This window comes from Odocoileus virginianus, chromosome 33, assembly GCF_023699985.2.
Source record: "Odocoileus virginianus isolate 20LAN1187 ecotype Illinois chromosome 33, Ovbor_1.2, whole genome shotgun sequence".
Classification (NCBI taxonomy): domain Eukaryota; kingdom Metazoa; phylum Chordata; class Mammalia; order Artiodactyla; family Cervidae; genus Odocoileus; species Odocoileus virginianus.
Genome location: NC_069706.1, coordinates 26,062,466 through 26,081,659, shown reverse-complemented (window position 1 = coordinate 26,081,659; position 19,194 = coordinate 26,062,466). Strand labels below are relative to the sequence as shown.

The 19,194-nt window shown below is 54.9% G+C and overlaps 3 protein-coding genes and 1 long non-coding RNA gene across 9 annotated transcripts in view; 3 read left to right on the top strand and 1 right to left on the bottom strand.

Annotated features, from left to right (window-relative positions):
• The first annotated feature begins 1,375 nt into the window (after positions 1 to 1,375).
• On the top strand, positions 1,376 to 2,091 carry LOC110137437 (uncharacterized). Its single transcript, XR_002313925.2, has 2 exons — positions 1,376 to 1,482; positions 1,842 to 2,091. It is a non-coding gene; the product is annotated as an uncharacterized lncRNA (long non-coding RNA).
• A 2,433-nt stretch (positions 2,092 to 4,524) lies between these two features.
• On the top strand, positions 4,525 to 6,561 carry VKORC1 (vitamin K epoxide reductase complex subunit 1). Of its 2 annotated transcripts, none has more exons than XM_070461224.1 (3): positions 4,525 to 4,807; positions 5,559 to 5,668; positions 6,122 to 6,561. In XM_070461224.1, the coding sequence occupies exons 1-3, from the start codon at positions 4,574 to 4,576 to the stop codon at positions 6,351 to 6,353; spliced, it is 576 nt and encodes a 191-aa protein (XP_070317325.1). In that variant the 5' UTR covers positions 4,525 to 4,573; the 3' UTR covers positions 6,354 to 6,561. The 2 variants fall into 2 exon arrangements, with proteins under 2 accessions (XP_070317325.1, XP_020749419.1); XM_020893760.2 differs by having other exon boundaries at positions 4,528 to 4,746.
• A 105-nt stretch (positions 6,562 to 6,666) lies between these two features.
• PRSS53 (serine protease 53) lies at positions 6,667 to 13,690 on the top strand. Of its 5 annotated transcripts, none has more exons than XM_070461222.1 (12): positions 6,667 to 6,807; positions 7,517 to 8,669; positions 9,585 to 9,605; positions 9,711 to 9,873; positions 10,191 to 10,456; positions 10,595 to 10,749; positions 10,916 to 11,135; positions 11,929 to 12,079; positions 12,164 to 12,408; positions 12,495 to 12,634; positions 12,830 to 13,040; positions 13,340 to 13,690. In XM_070461222.1, exons 2-12 carry the CDS (start codon positions 8,612 to 8,614, stop codon positions 13,357 to 13,359), a joined length of 1,650 nt encoding a protein of 549 aa, XP_070317323.1. In that variant the 5' UTR covers positions 6,667 to 6,807; positions 7,517 to 8,611; the 3' UTR covers positions 13,360 to 13,690. The 5 variants fall into 5 exon arrangements, with proteins under 5 accessions (XP_070317323.1, XP_020749428.2, XP_020749429.2 ...); XM_020893769.2 differs by having other exon boundaries at positions 6,667 to 8,669; positions 12,830 to 12,859; positions 12,942 to 13,040; XM_020893770.2 differs by having other exon boundaries at positions 6,667 to 8,669; positions 12,942 to 13,040.
• ZNF646 (zinc finger protein 646) overlaps positions 13,615 to 19,194 on the bottom strand; it is a 28,090-nt gene continuing 22,510 nt past the window's right edge. Inside the window, 2 exon segments of the mRNA XM_070461220.1 lie at positions 13,615 to 14,231; positions 15,552 to 19,194. Of these exon segments, the coding sequence (XP_070317321.1) occupies positions 14,110 to 14,231; positions 15,552 to 19,194 (3,765 nt within the window). The 3' untranslated portion in view covers positions 13,615 to 14,109.

Genomic DNA, 19,194 nt, shown 5'->3' with positions numbered 1-19,194 from the left:
TCTTCCCAGACCAGGGATCAAACCTGTGTCCCTGGCATTGGCAGGTGGATTCCTATCTACTTCATCACCAGGAAAGTCCCTGAACTTCTTAGTTTATGATTTTGACACTTCTTCTATCAAGAGGTGAAGTTCTGGTTTCCTTCCCATTGGTTCTAAGCAGATTTGTGATTACAGTGGAAGGGATACGAAATGATGATGTATTAAGCTAGATCATAAAAGATGATACCGGTTCTACTTGGTTCCCTGGAGAACCTTTACTGGGGACCTGAGTCGTCACATAAACAATCTGATTGCCCTGTATTTTTTAATTATTTATTTTTTGGTAATTATTATTTTGGCCATATAGGACCCTAGTTCCCCAACCAGAGATCGAACCCACACCCCCTGCATTGGAAGCACAGAGTCCTAACCATTGGCCTACCACAGGAGTCCCTGACTGCCTTGTATTAATTATCTGTTGCTGTGTGACAAATTACCCTCACAATATAGCAGTTCAAAACAATAAATATTTATTATCTCACACAGTTTCTTTGGGTCGGGAATCTCGGAGAAGCTGAGTTAGCTGGTTCTGGTTCAGGGTTGCTTACATAGTTGTGGTCAAGATATTGCCCAGTGGTCCAGTGGTCAGGCACCACACTTTCACTGGCAAGGACTTAGTTTCAATTCCTGGTCAGGGTACTAAGATCCCAAAAGCTGCATGGTATGGGCATTTAAAAAAAAAAAAAATGTTGCCTGAAACTACAGTCATACGAAATCTTGACTAATGCTGGAGACTCCACTTCCAGGGTGGCTGTCTCACATGCCTGGCAAGTTAGTGCTGGGTGTTAATAGGAAGTCTCAGTTTCTCACGAAGAGGACCCCTCCCTCGGGCTGCTTGGGTGTCTTCATAACATGGCAGCTGACTTCACCCAGAGTCAGTGATCTAAGAGGGAGCAAAATGGAAGCCACAATATGCTAATGACAGCCTCCAGAGTCATAAACCATCATATCTGCATTATCCCATTGGGCCAGGTCAGCCCTATTTAGGGTGGGAAGAAATTACACAACGTTATGTATACCAGGAGGTGGAAATCCTGGAAGACAGTTTTGGAAACTGGTTGCTGTGGCCTGGAGTCTGCCATGCTGTGAGGAAGCCCAAACCAGCCCCCGTGGAGGTGTGGCTACATGGATTCACGGAGAGCCCCTGAGGCTACACAAAGGGGAAGGGGTGTAAGTCTTCAGGGGCTCAGTGCTAAAGAATCCCCCTGCCAGGGCAGGGGACACGGGCCGGGAAGATGGATCCCACATGCCGCAGAGCAACTAAGCCCTTGAGCCAGAACTACGCAGCCTGTGTTCTAGAGCCCTCGCATCACAGTTACTGAAGCCTGTGAGCCTAGAGACCATGCAACAGGAGAAGCCGCCATGAGAACCCCTCACACTGCAACTAGAGAGTGTAGGGTATAGTTCGGGGGAGGCAGAAAAGGAAAGACGACCTTAACAGAAGTAGGTTACCTTTATTCAGGCAAGGAGGGGCGACAGACAGCCTAACGACCAGGCTGAGCGCCGAGAGGGATCAGGGAGGCTGCATACTTATAGGGAGGTTTGTGGAAGCGATAAGGGAAATGTCAATCAGGCGGGATATTTTGAGTATTCTTCTGTTGAGATGACATTTGTAGTTGGGCAGGGGGTGATAAGTCTTCTGGGCGGGTATAGGAGGTGGAAGGTTTCCGGATAGGGGGTGATAAATCCCAGATAGATGCAACCGGCCTGGAGCATCAGGGTGGAACTAAAGTTATGCTTTGTTTTCTCCGAAGTTAGATGATTCAGCAAGGGGCCTTTGAGACTGTTGTTCTCTTTTCTAGGCCCAAAAGACTCCTTCAGAGGGTAGCCTCCATTTGCCGAAACTAGAAGGAAAGCCCACAGACAGTAACAAAGACCCAGCACAGCCAAAAACAAAGAAGAGAGAAGTCAAGTTATCAGCCTCCCATTGCTCCAATATTAGTCATCATCTGACTGCAGTTATGTGAGCCAGTACTGCCAAGGCAAAATTCTCATATCGAATTCCTAACCCTTAAAAACTGAGAGAAAATAAAAAGGTTGTTTTTTTCTTCAGTCATTATTTTTGTGGTAATTTGTTGAACAGCAGTAAGCCCGCAATGAGTCCTAACTTACTGTATTTATATCCTTCTGGAGTCTCTTCCCACACTGAACAGAGCTGACCTGACCCAATAAGATAAATGACAACATGTGACTTTCAAGGCTGAGTCATAAAGATACTGTGGTTTCTACCTTACTCCCTCTTAGATCACTCATTTGGGAAGAAGTCAGCCATGAATAATAGGAACATGCCAGAAAAATGTGGAAAGAGCTGAGAAACTGGCCTAAGTCATAGTGTTCTGTACTAGATTCCTATTGCTGCTGTAACAAATTACCACAAACTTAGTAGCTTAAAACTACATGAACTTATTATCTTACAGTCCTGGAGTTCAGAAGTCTGGCATGGGTCTCATTGAGCTAAAATCAGGATGGCAATAGTTCCTTTCTGGGGAAGTCCCTGCAGGTCCAATGATTAGGACTCTGCCAGTGGTCAGCACTCTGCACTTCCACTTTGGGAGCAGGGGTTTGGTCCCTGGTTAGGGAACTAGGATCCTGCAAGCCATATTGTGAAGCAAAAAAAAAAAAAAAAGAAAGAAAACTTCCTCTCTGCAGGCTCTAGGGGAGAATCCATTTAATTTTTCCTGCTACTAGAGACCACCCACATTCCCTAGCTCACTCCCCTTTCCTCCATCTTCAAGGCCAGCAACATCGCATCTCTTTTTGCTTTTCTTCAGTATCACACCTCCTTCTGACTCTTCCGCTGCTCTCACTTTTAAGGACCCTTGTGATGACATTGGACCCATAGGATAATGTGTTTTAAAATCAGAAGATTAGTAGCCTTCATTCCATCTGCAACCTTAATTCCCGTTTGCCGTGTAAACTAACATGTCCACAAGTCCCAGGAATTAGGGCACTGACATCTTTGGGAGCCTGGAGAAGGGAATAGCAACCCATTCCAGTATTTTTGCCTGGAGAATTCCATGGACAGAAGAGCCTGGAGAGCTACAGTCCATGGGATCACATAGAGTCAGACATGATCGAGTAACTAATACACACACCACAACACACACACACACACACACACACACACACACACACACATCTTTAAGAGCCATTATTCCACTGACCACATTGTCTGCAAGAAGAGAAGTGGGCCTGAGAAGCAACAGCCAGGGAGGGTGGAGGGCAGTTTAGAAGAGTGAAATATAACAAAAGCCAGAGGAAGACAGGGTTCCCAGGAAGGATTAATATTGTTGGGAAGTTAAGCATGATAAGAACTGAAAAATATTCGTTGAATTTAGCTTCCTGGTGATACAAGTTATCTGGGGAGTACTGGGGGCAGGAGCTAGTTTATGTTGTGTTGGGCAGCAAGGAAGATGTAAGGAAGTAAAGGCTAAGAGTGTAAAATCTTCTGAAAAAACAAAAAACAAAAAACACCAAAAACTTGTTGTAAAGGGGTAATTATTGCAGCTTCTAAAATGGGGGAAAGTTTCAATGCAAATGGAAGGAAAGGAAGCTATAGGTGAGGGTGTGTGTGTGTGTGTGCTCAGTCGTGTCCAACTCTTTGCGACATGGAGCCTGCTAGGCTCCTCTATCCTACGGAATTTTCCAGGTAATGATACTGGAACAGGCTGCCATTGCCTACTCCAGAGGATCTTCCCGACCCAGGGATGGAATTCGCGTCTTTTGCACCTCCTGCATCGGCAGGCAGATTGTTTACCACTGCGCCACCCGGAAAGCCTATCGCGGGTGAGATGGCTCGTCAATAAACGCTGTGTGTGAAAGGGAGAGTTCAGCTAGCCCATCAAAGGGTTCGAAAGGAGGGACTGTTGGGTTGATCTGGGCTCAGGTTTCGCCAGGTGGCGCCACAATAGAACAGAGGTTAGGATACTGTCCAGGATACGGCGAAGCTGATGGAGCTGGGAATATAGGAGAGAGACGTAGAGATCGGCCAGCAGGAGGCGCTGGTGCAGCAGGAGGGAATGGCTGGAGAAACTAGGTGGATTGGAGGCTATGCTGTCGAGATAATTTTAGGGAAAACGCTTCGTTCTTGATCAGATCGCAGTATGCCCTGGATTCCCTGATCCGCTGGTCTCTAGTTCCAGGATTCTCCAAAGTTAAAACAGGGCTTGGACTAGAGTAAACACTATATATTGTTAGCCCGATTAATATAATTTGTAAAACTCCGGAGATTTCATTACCCTTGAGGCACTGCAGCCGCCCGGACTACAATTCCCATCATGCCTGGCAGGCCGTCAAATCCATAAATACCCATGCCCCCTGAATCGGTTTTCCAGTCCCAGCATGCCTCAATTGTTTTCCTACCACGGCAGCACGCTTGCCAAATCATAGGAACAACCAATTAGATCAGGGAGTGGGAGACCAGCAGGCCAATCGTTCAGTTAGAGGGGCGGGAGCGGGCGAGGTCAAATCTGGCCCCGCCCCTGCCCCGTGGCCAGTTCGTTTCCGGCTGAGGCTTCGGGCGGGACCAGAAGACATGGGCACTACCTGGCGGAGTCCGGGGTGGGTGCGGCTCGCGCTCTGCCTCGCGGGTTTAGTGCTCTCTCTCTACGCGCTGCACGTGAAGGCGGCGCGCGCCCGGGACCGGGATTACCGCGCGCTCTGCGACGTGGGCACCGCCATCAGCTGTTCGCGCGTCTTCTCCTCCAGGTGCACGAAGAGTGGAGGGCTTGGGGGACCGCTGCTCGTGGGAGCGGTGCATGGGGTCCAGGTGTGCATGGCAGCCAGGCTGCCAGATCAATCGGGGGTTGGGTTTCCCGAGGAGCGGACGCGCGGGACCAGGCTGCTCAAGGGAGCGTTGCCTGGAGAAACGAGTGTGTCCAAGATAGGCGTGTGGAGCTAGGGGGGGGCAGATAGTGCTGGGGACTGGGATTATTCGAGGGGATGCATGTGAATCCTGATGACAAGGAATAACAGTGACCGGGCAGGACACAGGGAGATGGGGTCGAGTGGAGGAAATGATAATGGTTTTAAGGATGGGCGTGCCTGGCGACGAGGTGGCCAGGTCTGGTTATGCTTGAGGATACAGAGTTTGTGGGATGACCTGAGACAGAAGAAGGGGGAGGGTGCCGGGGGCGCTGGAGATTTAGGGGTCCAAGGCAGAGAGATTCTGTCCTGGTTTCCCAGTCTCTGGTAACTCTGTGAAATAAGATGAAGGGTTATACGCACCTTACCATCATAGGATTTATTGAAAGTCTAGGATGAAAAGAAGAGCCTATGGGAGAGCCATGGCCAGGCCTGATCTGGGGATGGGGGAGGATAGGGGCAGTGACATGGAATCCTGCCTTGGCCAAAGAAAGGCTATGCTCCGAGGTCACTGACCCTTGGACTCATGTAGGGGTTGGGGGGAGGGTGAGATGGGGAAGGACAGCCCAGCTGGCTTCTTGGAAACAACCCTCCCAGGATAGGGCTCAGGGCACTGGGTTGACACTCCTAACTTAGACACCCCCCCCCCCCACCAGGTGGGGCCGTGGCTTCGGACTGGTGGAACACGTGCTGGGCAAAGACAGTGTCTTCAATCAATCCAACAGCATATTTGGTTGCATCTTCTACACACTGCAGTTGTTGTTAGGTGAGTGGCCTTACCCTCTCGTGACAGCCTCCTTCCCCTCTTGGCCAGCCCAGCCTGAACTCTTGCAGTCTTGGTGACCCAGATGGCCAACTAAATGTGCATCACTGAGCACCAAGGAGGTGGGAACTTACAGGAGTCTTTACTGTCAGAACCAGAGGGCCCTTAGAGACTTCCCAGGAGCCCGGTTTTCTAGAACAGACTCCTTTCTGGGGGAAACCCAAGGGTTGCTGTCTCTCATCTCATGTAGAGCTCAGCAGGAAGATTCACTATTTTGGTCCCAGGGACTGTTAACACGTAGGAGAACCAGGGTCTTGGTGGGGCCTGTCTGAGCTGCTCATTTTAGAGGCTCTTTCCCCAGTAGCCCCTGCTGTCTGGGTGGCGCCATGGAGTCATGGCGTGTTCTAGTAGTGGCCAGTCCCCAAAGCCTGCGTCTGCCCCTTTTCTGCCTTACAGGTTGCCTGCAGAGCCGCTGGGCATCTGTTCTACTGAGGTTGAGTTCCTTGGTGTCTCTAGCTGGTTCTGTGTACCTGGCCTGGATCCTGTTCTTCGTGCTCTACGATTTCTGCATCGTTTGCATCACTACTTATGCCATCAATGTGGGCCTGATGGTGCTCAGTTTCCGGGAGGTCCAGGGACCCCAGGGCAAGGTCAAGGAGCACTGAGTCCTCACCCCAAGCCAGAGTGACCTTTGCCCAAGAAGGCCACATCTGGGTTCTTGGAAGAGTCTGCAAGTTCCCCCCACTATACTCCCCACACAGGACAATGGACCAAACGTGCCACAGTTTCCTCCACCTTAGTGCCTCTGTTTCTGTTCCCAATGGCTGATTTCCAGAGCTCCTGCTGTTGCTCAAGGAGGGAAGGTTCGGAGCAATAAAATTTCTTAAATGGCCAAATCTGAGCCATCTGTCTGCCAGGGACCTTAGTGTTTGGCTTCCCCTGATCTTTCCTCCTCTGGGACTGGAAGATATGAGTCAGAGGGAGAGTGGAGGGCCTGCCTGGGAAGGGTGGTTAGTCCCTTCTCCAGTATGTGGAGTCAGCAAAACCTGGGGCACCATCAGCCCCCACTCCCAGCAAACAGGCTGGTAGTCTTCTGTGCCTGCTACCCACAGAAGACAGGCCTCATCTTCTGGGGCAGCCAGGTATGTGCTTGCAAGGGTGAGCTGACTTTCTGGTTCTGTGCAGACGTGCCTGGAAGTTCTTCCTGTAGTCTAACCTTAACCCCTCCAGCTGCCTTATCTACCACTAGAAGCCAGTCTTGGTAACCCTGGAAGGAAAGGGACAGGATGTGTTTTTGTTTTTCCTAATGTATACTAAGTACTTATCCACATGCAAAGCACTGTTTAAGAAACATGCCATCTGTCAACTCATTTAATCCCTATAGCAATTTATGAGGTAGGTATTATTACAGTCATCCTTTGGTATCCATAGGAGATTGGTTCCAAGACCCACCCCACTTCCCAAACCAAAATCCAAGGATGCTCAAGTTCCTTATATTAAATGGCGTAGGGAAGTCCCTGGCGGTCAGTGGTTAGGACTCCAGGCCTTCACTGCTGTGGGCCAGGGTTCAGTCTCTAGTCAGGGAACTAATTAAGATCCAACAAGCCATAGAGTACACCAAAAAAATAAATAAAATGGTGTAGTATTTGCACATAACATATACACATCTTCCCATATACTTTAAGATATACTTTTAAGTCATCTCTAGATTACTTATAACATCTAATATAATGTAAATAGTTGTAAATACAATGTAAATGCTAGGTAACTAGTTACTGGCAAGCAGTACACTCAAGTTCTGTTTTTTGGAACTTTCTGGATTTTTTTTTTTTTTTTTTTTTTGATCTGCAGTCGGTCGACTCTGCAGATGTGGAACCTGTGGATAAAGAGAGCTGACTGTATGTCTTGAGGAGGAGACTTGAGGTTCAGAGAGGCTAAGTAATTTGCCTAAGATCACACAGCTAGTTTGGGGGAGGGGTTAGGAAGCCCTCAGGATTTGAATCTACCAGGTCCATATTAGCTCCATTGTCTGTTTTAAACCCAAGCCACAGCTGCCTCTGAGTTGGGGCCATGGTTCCTAAAGAGTCTGGGCTGGTCTGAGTTAGAGAGAAAAAGAATTCACCCTGAGTATTCTTGCCTCCTGATTGAGTTTTCCAAAATCCAAGGATGCTCAAGCCCCTGAGTTTTCCAAAATCCAAGGATGCTCAAGCCCCTTAATGTTCTAGGGAATTCCCTGGTGGTCCAGTGGTTAGGACTCTACACTTTCACTGCCATGGGCCAGGGTTCCATCCCTTGTTGGAGAGCTAAGACCCCACAAGCTGCATAATGCAGCCAAAAAATAAAAATAAAATGGTGGGGGAGGTGGGCCCCACGTAACCCTGGTTTCCCAGGAAGGTGCCAGAAAGGCATTGCGATTTGCTAGCTTCAGCCAGCAAGAAGCAGAGAGCCTGACCTCTTGACACCCAGTCTAGCACATGCTGCCTCTGAAGCAAGATGGGAGAAGGTATGTGAAACCCACTTGGATCCAGGCCTAGGAGAGAGGTGGGAAAGGCCTGCCTACTGTGCTCTTCACCTGTACCAGCTCCCCTGCTGGGAGCAACTTCACTCTGCCAGGCTGCGGTTAAGGCATTTTTACATCCAACAGCCCTGAGCTTTTCAGACAAGGCATGAGGAGCTAACTGTCCAAAGTCATTCACGTGTTAGGGGGATCTGGGATGTGAACCCAGGCAGTGAGGCCACGGCTGAGGCCCAGGGAGAGGTGGTGAATAGCCCAGGGTCACACAGCCACAGCCCCAGAGCAAGAAACTGCTGGCCCCCTTCCAGCCCAGCAAAAGCAATGACACCTGACTCCTAGCAAATTGGGGGTGGAGCAGAGGTGGAGCTAGGGAGACCCAGGTGGCCTCTCTTGAGAACCAGAGCACAGGCGGCAGATTGACCTGGAGCAGCATGAAGCAGAGCTGGGGACTGAAGCTGTTCATCCTGGGAGCCGTGGTCCTCATAGAGGGTGAGTCACCCGGGTTTGGGGGGGGGGGGGTCACGGTGATGGTTTGAGGGCTGTCCTCTGCCAGAGCAGCCCCTGAAGCTGGGTGTGTGGGAGGGAGCCTGCCTGGGGGGGGTGACAGTCAGCCTGTGGCAACGTAACTGTGTCCGGGTGTGTGTGTGGGGGACACGTATGTGGCCGCCTGTGTCCAGATGGGTGTGATTTCCTTGGACTGTATTATAATCTGCATCTGCAGAACTGTCATTATGCCTGTGTGTGTACCCTGTGCCCTCACTGGCCTCTCTCCTTCCACAATAGCTTTAGGCAAGTTCTGGGGCCCTTTGGTCTCAGTCTCCCCGTCTTTACATACATCCCATCTCTCCCATGTTCAATGGGTGTGTTTGTGTGTGCCTGTGATGGGGAAGAGGCAGGGCAGGGGACCCTTTGGTAGAGTCTCTTTCTAAAAAGACGGGGGAGGCCGAGTCGTCAGAATAGGGGTGGGGTGAGTCTCAACTCCTGACGCCCTCCGCAACTTGGACATGACGCAGGCCTCTAATCCTTCCTCTTAGGCCTCCACAGCCCAGGGCACAATTAAGCTAATGCTCTCCACAGGCACAGGCTGCTCCCTGACTCAGCGGTAGGGGCAGGAGTTGGGGGTTCTGAAGCCTGGAGGAGGGTTGGCCTGGTCCCAAGCTGAACCCCAGGCCCCGCCACTCAATGCCCAGGAGTGCTGAGCACAGCACTGGGAGAGGAGAATTAATGACTGAGTGTACACTCTGAATAGCTTCCAATAAAAGCTGTTTCTTGACCTCATATAAATATTTTCATTCTGGGAGGGGCCGGTGTGGTAGCCACAGATGGAGTCATAGCAAGGACCCCAGGCCAGTCCCCCCAAAACATGTCCCCTCCCCCAAGGCTCACCTGTGTTTCTCTTCCCAGGTCTTCAAGCAGCTCAGCGTGGTAAGTTCTGGGGCTGTGGGGCCTGGGCCTTACTTGGGTCTGGGTCGTGCTGGGGGTGAGGGCAAGCCAGGGGCCTGCTGTCAGCTGATTCATGTCCCTCCACAGCATGCGGGCAGCGAGGCCCCGGTCCCCCTGAGCCTCAGGAGGGAAACACGGTGCCTGGCGAGTGGCCATGGCAGGCCAGCGTGAGGAGGCAGGGCATCCACATCTGCAGCGGGTCCCTGGTGGCAGACACCTGGGTCCTCACTGCAGCCCACTGCTTTGAAAAGTGAGTCATGGCTGCAGTCAAAAGATTTCTGGCTTTGGGGTGGGTGATTTGTCCCCAAGCCCTGCAAGACTGAGCCCTGCCCCTAGAGTAACAACCTACCATTTATTTAAAATGTGCCACATGCCGGGAACACACTATCAGATTAATGTCAAACTTCCGTGGTAGAAGTCTTACAAATGTGACAGCTGAGGCTGGGAGGATGGCCCTTGTTCAAAGCCACAGTTTGTCCGTCTGTCACCTCCTTGTGCTGTCTCCTATGGTGTCATTGTCTCTGTTGGCACTCAGTGTTTGGGTCTTATCCCCTCTCCCCCTTCCAGGGAGGCAATGACAGAACTGAACTCCTGGTCAGTTGTCCTGGGTTCTCTGCAGCATGAAGGTCTGAGCCCAGGGGCTGAGGAGGTGGGGGTAACAGCTCTGCAGCTGCCCAGGGCCTACAACCACTACAGCCAGGGTTCAGACCTGGCCCTGCTCCGGCTAGCCCACCCTGTGGCCCACACACCTCTCTGCTTGCCCCAACCTGCCCATCGCTTCCCCTTTGGGACTTCCTGCTGGGCCACTGGCTGGGATCAGGACACCAATGATGGTAAGTGCTGGCCTGAAGCCCAGAGAGGTACTTGGCTTGCCCAAGGTCACAGAGCCTCAGCTGCTAACTGTTCCCATTCCCCATCTCCCTTGCTCCTCTGGGCCCAGACTTTGGCCCCAAACCCCTCTCTTTTGCCAGCTCCCAGGACCCTACGGAATCTGCGCCTGCGTCTAATCAGTCGCCCCACGTGTAACTGTCTCTACAACCGCCTACACCAGCGGTCACTGGCCAGTCCGGCCCGGCCCGGGATGCTGTGTGGGGGTCCCCAGCCTGGGATGCAGGGGCCCTGTCAGGTCTGGGGAGGGGGGCAGGATAGGGGAAGGGAAAAAAAAAAGAGGAGGGGGCCTGCCATAGGCTGGACACTCAATCCACAGGGATGGGTGGAAGGGTGGCCCACAGCAGGTGTCTACCCAGGGCTGGGGCTCAGATGTCTGTCTCTGACAACACTGCCCATTTCAGGGAGATTCCGGGGGTCCTGTGCTGTGCCGCGAACCTGATGGACACTGGGTTCAAGCTGGGATCATCAGTTTTGCATCAAGCTGTGCCCGGGAAGACACTCCTGTGCTGCTGACCAACATAGCTGCTCACAGCTCCTGGTTGCAGGCTCGAGCTCAGGGGGCAGCCTTCCTAACACAGAACCCAGAGACCCCGGAGATCAGTGATGAGGACAGCTGTGTAGGTATGAGCAGTGGGTGTCAGGAGTGGGATGCGGGGGAACCTCCCCCTGGGCTGCATGAGGACTTCTGGGCAGCAGAAGGTGGGAGTCACAGTGGAATAAATTTCAGTTCAGAATAGAAAACTGACTAACGAGGCATCCACACACTGCCACGGGCTAACAAGGGGATTTAAAGGACCCTTTCAGACCAGGATGGGAACAGCTCCATTTATGTCTGAGACATAGACACTTCAGAACTTTATGCATTTGGGTTCAGGTAAGAAGAGGAATTTCTGGTACCTGGCTGAAGGTCTGGGGGGGGGGTTAGATGCAAATTTCCAAGCAGAGACTCCACAAGATTGGAGAGGGCAGGGTTCCCACTCAGTAGGGCGTGAATTCTGGCGTTAAGTGACTAACATGCAAATAGCATGCAAAATAATTCCTGGGATGGAAGCTCTATCTTGATGGGAAGAGAAGCATCAGTGAGCCAGGAGTTCTGGGGCCATTCCAAGCCCAGAGGGGTGCAGACAGGCGGGGTAGAGGAATGATGAGTGGGCCACTCCCATGATGCTGGACCATCAGGGTTAAAGCTTAGACCCTGGGTTTTGAATCCCAAGTTGGCTACTTGCCTGTGGTTACTGAGCTAGAAAGTCTCTGAACCTCTGGAATGTTGGTTACTTCAGGAATGAAAATAACAAAGATTCAGCTTAAAAGGATAATGTAAGGATATTCAGTAGCACACAGGAAGCTCTTAGCGCAGGGCCTGGCATGCAGTGAGTGCTTAAAGGAGGCAGATGATGTAATGCATCTGTTTCAGCCTGTGGATCTCTGAGGAGAGAAGGCCCTCAGGCGGGAGCTCCCTCCCCGTGGCCCTGGGACGCTAGGCTGAAGCACCAAGGGAAGCTAGCTTGCGGTGGAGCCCTGGTGTCAGAGGAGGTGGTGCTGACTGCTGCCCACTGCTTCATTGGGTGAGCCCTAACTCCCTCGCCCTTGTGACCCAACTTCTGACGGTGGCTCTGCCACCCAGTGCTCTCAATGCTGTCCTTGCACAGGCGCCAGGCCCCAGAGGAATGGACGGTAGGCCTGGGGGTCGGCCCAGAGGAGTCGGGCCTGAAGCAAGTCATCCTGCATGGGGCGTATACCCACCCGGAGGGGGGCTATGACGTGGCCCTCCTGCTGTTGGCCCAGCCTGTAACCCTGGGCCCCAGCCTGCGGCCCCTCTGCCTGCCCTACTCGGACCACCGCCTGCCTGATGGGGAACGCGGCTGGGTCCTAGGGCTGGCCCGCCAAGGAGCAGGTGTGTGGACAGGAGAGGGCGCCCAGCAGCTGGGCATGCAGCCTGGAGGCTGAGGTAGCAGCTGGGTCTTCTCCCTCACCCTGCAGACACCAGCTACCCTCAGACAGTGCCTGTGACCCTCCTGGGGCCCAGGGCCTGTAGCCGCCTGCACGCAGCCCTTGGGAGCACTAGCATTCTGCCGGGGATGGTGTGTACCAGTGTTGTGGGCGAGCCGCCCGGCTGTGAGGTGAGCCCCACTCCCCTAACGTCACCCCACAGGCCCCTTGCCCTCCCACTCACAGCCTGACCTCTCACCTGTAACCTTTCTGCCAACTGACTCCCAAAGAGCCAGACCCCCAGCCCCGGCCCCTCCTGCCCCATGCAGCCGCCTAGGGAGAAGAGGAAGTCACAAAGCAGAGTCCCCTGACCTGACCCCTTTCAGGGCCTGTCGGGGGCACCGCTGGTGCACGAGGTGAGGGGCACATGGTTCCTGGCTGGGCTGCACAGCTTCGGAGATGCCTGCCAAGGCCCCGCAAGACCTGCTGTCTTTGCAGCACTCCCCACCTATGAGAACTGGGTCAGCAGTTTGGACTGGCAGGTCTACTTCGCTGAGGAGCCCGAGCCCGAGCCCAGAAGCTGTGCGGCTAACATGAGTACGTGGCCCTGGGGGCTCCTGCCAACACCTGCCTCCACAGACCCCTTCTCTGCCGGCCTGGGGCCGTCTGTCCTCAGCCACCTCCAGCTGCGGCGGGTGGAGCTGTGGACGGAGTCATGGGGATTCAAGTACTGGCTCTTGTCATTGACTGGTTAGGAGTACACCTCTCAACCTGTGCGGCCCTCACTTTTCTCATCTGTCATAGGGGCTCAGGGGCACCTCCTTCCTCTTCCTTTGAGGGAGGGAGGGAAGCTGTGAGCTCGAGACCAACCCCACCCTCCTTCCTCTCCCTGACAGGCCAGCCAGCCAACTGCTGACAGGTGGCTCTGGGACGCTGCAGTCACAGCAAGGCAACTCCCACAAAATTGCTTCTCTCCCATCCAGCCCCCTGCCTTTCCCAGGCAGGTCTGACAGCGCAAAGGGCTCTGGGAGGGAACCTGCCCTGAAAGCTCCACCCTGCAGGACAGGGAGATGTCGCCCGTGGATGCCCCCCACCCAGCTCTGCAGTCCAACACAGGCGTCCCAAGCTTTTCCTATTCTTCATCCCTTCAGATCCAATGACACCAGCCAAGTACTTGGAAAATTTCTTTTTTGGGGGGGAGCAATTTTCCTGTTTTTTTAAACTTAAATAAATTGTTACAAAATAGACTTTAGAAAATAAGTTACAAATTGTAGTAAAAGGCTCCCCATCCACAGGCAACATTTCCACCTGTGGAGGTGCTCTCTGAATCTGCCTCTCCCTGATGTTGCAATCTGGCTGGTAAGGGTGGCCCAGCATAGTGGCCAAGCCGGGCACTGGGTTTCTTGGTGGGGCTGGTCATAGGAAAGAACCTGGTGACAAAAGCTGGGGCAAAGGAGGTCCCTCAAGGACAGGACAGAAGGAACATCTCACCCCCTCCTTGGGAAAGAAGCCAGATCTGGGTCCTCTTCGAAGGAGGAGAGGAGAAAAGAGCTGGGGACGCCCAAACTACTCCTGAGCAAAACAAGGAGATCAAGCCTTTCCCTGCAACTCGCCCTGCACCCACCCACCCCCCCACCCCATATTCTGATCTTTGGAGACTGGAACTTCAGAGGGAGAAGCTGAGGTCTGCAGGCCACTGGGGTGAAGGGTCCAGGAGTGGGGCCGTGGGGGTGGGTGGAGGAGGCAATGACAAGTCCCCTCTGCCCACCGCTGGTGCCTTTGGGGTTCCTGGGGAGAGAGAGAGGAGGTGACTGAGGGGGCAAACCCCACACAGCATGTACCCTGCTCCCAACCCCGAAGGCCATACCCCACAGTCCTGTATGCGAATTCCCAATTATTTTCCCAGACCTGGCTAATTAGCTCCTTGCTCATTCCCTTGGGGGCCACAAGAAATCTTTTATTCTAGTATATGTGCTGCTGAAGCGAGCACATAAAATCTTTTATTCTAAAAGCCACATTGTCAGCACTCTCGGGAATCTCACCGCTGTCCCCCCACCCCCACCCCCCACCCTGATGATCTCTGGTCAAGGCGATCATCCACTCTCTCAGGGACACCCATGCACTAGATGGAAGGGGTCTTGGGATAAGGGCTATAGGCTCCTAGAGGAGGTGGAGAGTGAGCCTGCAACTTGCAGAGACAACCAACCCTCCCATTCCTCCACAAGTCTGGGCGGAGGTGACTTTCCATGAAGATTCCCCTGATAAAGGACGGGAGATAGAGGCTAATGACTGTTGTTGCCACAGCTGGGCCTGGCTTCAAAGAAACAATTATCTGTGACTCAGTCCTCCAGTTAAAGGTGTGCTGGCCGGGACGGGGGTGTGCAGGTGGAAAGGGTGGTTTGGTTGGATCCCAAGAAGGAAATGCACAGCACAGAGAGAAGGATGAATAAAGGGAAGAAGAGACGTGGACCAACATGGGTGGGCAAGGGCCAAGGGTCTAGTTTCCCAGAAAAGAGGAGGGGGAGCAGAAACAAGATATGGGGAAAGAGGGACAGGGCGCTGAGTGCCAACAAGTGACCTGGTTTCCCAGAACAAGTCAGCATGGAAGCCACAAAGCAGCCCAGTCCGGGGGTGCCTCCTATGCCCCATTCTTCATTCCCGGGATCCTGGCCTACTCTAAGAAAGAGCTGAACTGAGACTATCTTTTTCTCCGGAAATCATTACTTAACTGGCTGGATCAGAAGGGCTTCCAGAGGTATCTATAGTAGCCAGATGGTAGCTGGCTACCAGTCCTCCCCAGACAGAAAGACCATTCCTCTTTGGCACAGCAGGGGAGCCCTAGCAGCTGACCCTGCCACCCGGGCACTGCACCAACCCACGATGCTCCCTACTTACCTGACTCATGTGGTCAGATCTCAGCCACTCAAAAGGCAGCATCCTCAACCTAGCTTTCTCCCTATCCCAGCCTGGGCCGCCTCCTGGAGTCCCCATGATCCTCTCACTCCTTGCTTTCCTGCCCACCACGGGGCCAGTGTTTACCCTCCACTGTGTGCCCACCTCCTCCAAGACCCTTCGGCCCTCTGCCCACGCCTGCTGGTGCCCCCGTACCGGAGCTGGCCACTGTCCACTCTTCCTGGTGCTGCTGCTCGTGCTGCAGGAAGCTGATGCGACGGCGGAAATGGCGGGGACAGTGGGGGCAGGAGAAAGGCCCCTCCCGGGGTGCGTGGACCCGCCCGTGGCCCTCCAGCCGGGCTGCCGTCCGAAAGGCCTTGCCACAGATGCTGCAGCGATGGCGCTTGGGGTCCGTGTGGGTCCTGCCATGGTTCTTAAGGGACAGCAGGTTGGGAAGAAGTTTGGGACAGAGGGAGCAGGGGTAGAGTCCCGTAGTGTGAGCCTTCTGGTGGTTCAACAGGCTACCGGCATGGCGGTAGGAACGCCCACACTGGGCACAGCGGAAGGGCCGCTCCTCGTGCACAGCCACCGCGGACTCGACACCCTGGCCTCCATTAGCTCTCCCCGCATTCTCACCTGGGGCCCTGGGGAGTTCTGATGGGGCTTTCCCTTGACCAGGGAGTTCCACCTCCTCCTCCTCAGCCCCCACTTTGGGACTTCTGGCCTCCACCTGGGGTGACACCTGACTGAGGTCCCTGGTATGAGTCTGCAGGTGGCTGGCGAGTTCATGGTGGGACTCAAAGGCCTCGCCACAATCATGGCAGGAGAAGGTCTGGGCATGTATGTGGTTGCGGCTGTGGCTCTTAGTGGCCTCAGGATTCAAGAACTCCTTGGAGCAGAGCAGGCAATAGTGACGGTCAGTCTTGTGGGTGCTGTGGTGGTTCAAGGGGCCCTCTGACTGGCAGGAGATCTTGCCACAATGGCTGCAGGAAAAGGAGTGGCTCTCTGGCTGGGGCTGAGGGCCACAGTCTCCACTGTCCCAGCTGTCCACCGGAGTCAAACTAGGTCCATTGGGCTGGGTGTTGCCAAGGGGACAAGGACTTCTGGGGACACTGTCCCCTGGCTCGTCTTCTGGCTTGGTCAGTACGTGGCGCCCAGGAACCCAATCTCCATCATGATTCTCCGGTCCCTGGTCTCGCCACCCATCTGCTTCCCCCATGCCCCAGGATGCTGGCTCTGTGGCTTCTAAACCCGCTGCCCTGATGGGGCTCTGACTTGGCTCCGCTGGCCTTGTGGCTCCATCCTCCAGCTGAGGTGCCGACTCAGTACCACCCGATCTGTCCTCCAGTGCCTGGTTGTCAGCCAGTTTCCCCTGACCACCCTCTGTGCCGTCTGGGCCTCCTTGACCACCTCTGGTCTCGTCCTCGTGCTCTCGCAGGTGCCGTTCCAGGGACGCCCGGCCAGGGAAGCCCCGACCGCAGAGGGCACAGCGCACAGCTGCCCGCCGGGACAGCCCGGCCCGCCGCCGCCGGCTCTCCGAGTGCAGCCTCTGGTGGTCCCTGAGGGCCATGCGGTTGGAGTAGGTCTTGGGGCAAGTGGGGCAGCTGTACTGGCCTGTCTCATGGCTGCGCCGGTGGTTCAGGAGACTGCCCGCGTGACGGTAGGTCCGCCCACACTGCCCGCAGCGAAAGGGCCGATCTTCCCGGGACAGCTTGTGGGAGCCACCACCCCCACCACGCTCCAGGTGGACCCGCTGGTGGCTGGCCAGCTGCTTCCGCAGGCGGAAGGCCTTCCCACACTCAGCACAGCGGAAACGCCGGGGATCGGCGTGGATGCGCCGGTGGTTCTTAAGGGACATGAGGTTGGAGAAGCCTTTGGAGCAGGCCTGGCAGCCAAAGTGGCCGGTCTGGTGGCTCTGCCGGTGATTGATGAGGCTGCCGGCGTGCTTGTAGGAGCGGCCGCACACCTCACAGCTGAAGGGCCGCTCAGAGCTGGCTTCTGTCTGGCAGCCCTTCTCCGCTGTCTCCAACCTCGGCTCCATCTCCTCCCCCTTCACAGTCGTCTCCTCCCAGGCCTCTTCTTTCACTCTCGCCCCCTCCTCCAGGGGCTCAACTTTAACTTCTTTCTGGAACCTCTCCACTTCAGCCTGCTCGAGGCCCTCCTCTGCCAGAGTTTGGGCTTCACTGTTGGTTTTTGCCTCTGGGACGGGCCCCACCTGGGGCTCTGAGCCTTTGCAGCGTGGGTGGTTTCGCAAGTGATTGCGGTAGGCAGCCAGGTTGGGGTAGCAGCGGGAGCAGACAGGGCAGACGAATTCCCCAGTCTGGTGTATCTTGCGGTGGTTCACCAGGCTGCCCCCATGCCGATAGGTCTTGCCGCACTGGTTGCAGCGGAAGGGGCGGGGCTGGGTCTCCAGAGAACTTTCCTCACCCTGCCGGCAAAGGCTGTCAGCAAGCGTGTCACCTACACCCTCACCCGGCTTTGTGTCCCCACCCTCTGCAGGGAGAGAGGTCACCATGCCCTCAAAGACACCGTCTGCCACCACCACCGTGGCATCACCTGACTCTGCTGGGTGATGCATGAGACTGGGAACCTCATCAGTGGTGTTCCCGGAATTCCGGCTTTGATGGTGACGCTCCAGGCTCCCCAGGTCATCGTAGGTCTGACCGCAGCAGCCACAAATATGGCCATACCCAGCGCCATCCAGCGCTTCCACCTCCCGCTGCAGCTGATTCAGCAGCTCGGCTTCTGAGAGCTGCAGTGGGGGGCTGTGGATGGAGACTGCCCCTGAAGCTCCTTCCTCCTCCCCCTCCTCTTCTGAGCCCTCAGTCATGCCAGAGTCATGAGCCTGGCGCCGGTGAAGCCTGTAGCCAGCCCGCCCAGGGAAGATCATGCCACAGAGGCAACAGAGGAAAGGCTGGGTTGAGACGGCCTCCCCGGGCCCGTGGTTCTGGAAGTGGCTGCGCAGGGCAGGCAGGGAGTCAAATTCCTTTGGGCAAAGGGAGCACTGATAGATGCCCGGTGGGTGGCAGGGCCGGTGGCTCAGCAGGCCGGTGGCATGGGGGAAAGAATGGCCACAGTCAGAACACGTGTGGGAGACTTCAGCCGGCCAGCCCGCAGAGCTGGCAGAGCGGGAAGGGGAGCTGAGCTGGCCAGGGGCTGGTTTCTGGTCTTCCTCCACCCCAGGGAGGCCATCGCAGAAGCGAGTTCCATTGCTTTCCTCAGTGCCTGGGATGTCCACGTTGTCAAGGAAACAGGCCTCCATCCTTTCCAGTCCTTCCTCGGTGCCTCGGCTCCCTTTATCACCCTGGAAACAGGCCTCATTCCTCTCAAGCCCACAGTTGTCCCTTTCGGCTGCAGCCTGCAAACAGCCCCCACTACTTTCCACGTTGCCTTTGGCTTCACTCGGACTTGCCCTGGAAGAGTCTCGGGGACAGCCCAGGCCCTCACTGTCCGCTGGCTCCGGGGCCCAGTTCCCGTCTGATGGGGGTTTGGCTTCTCCCCCGCCGCCGGCACTGCCAGCCCGCCTCCGGTGCCGCCTGCTCCGTCGTCTACTGTGGCGACGCAAGTGGTTCTTCATGGCAGCCATGGTGTGGAAATGTTTGGCACAGGCCCCACAACTGAAGTCTCCCGTTTGGTGGGTCTGCCGGTGGTTGATAAGGCTGCCTGAGTGGCGATAGCTCTTGCCACAGTCTCGGCAAGCAAATACCCGAGGAGGCGACTCTCTGGCCTCAGTCTTGCTCTGTGCCCCTTCCCCGTGGGTCCGGCTGTGATGTTCAAGGCTCTCAGAGTCTTCAAAGAGCATCCCACACATGCTACATATCTGTGGTGCGGTCCGATCTGCTGCTGGGGGGACAGCAGG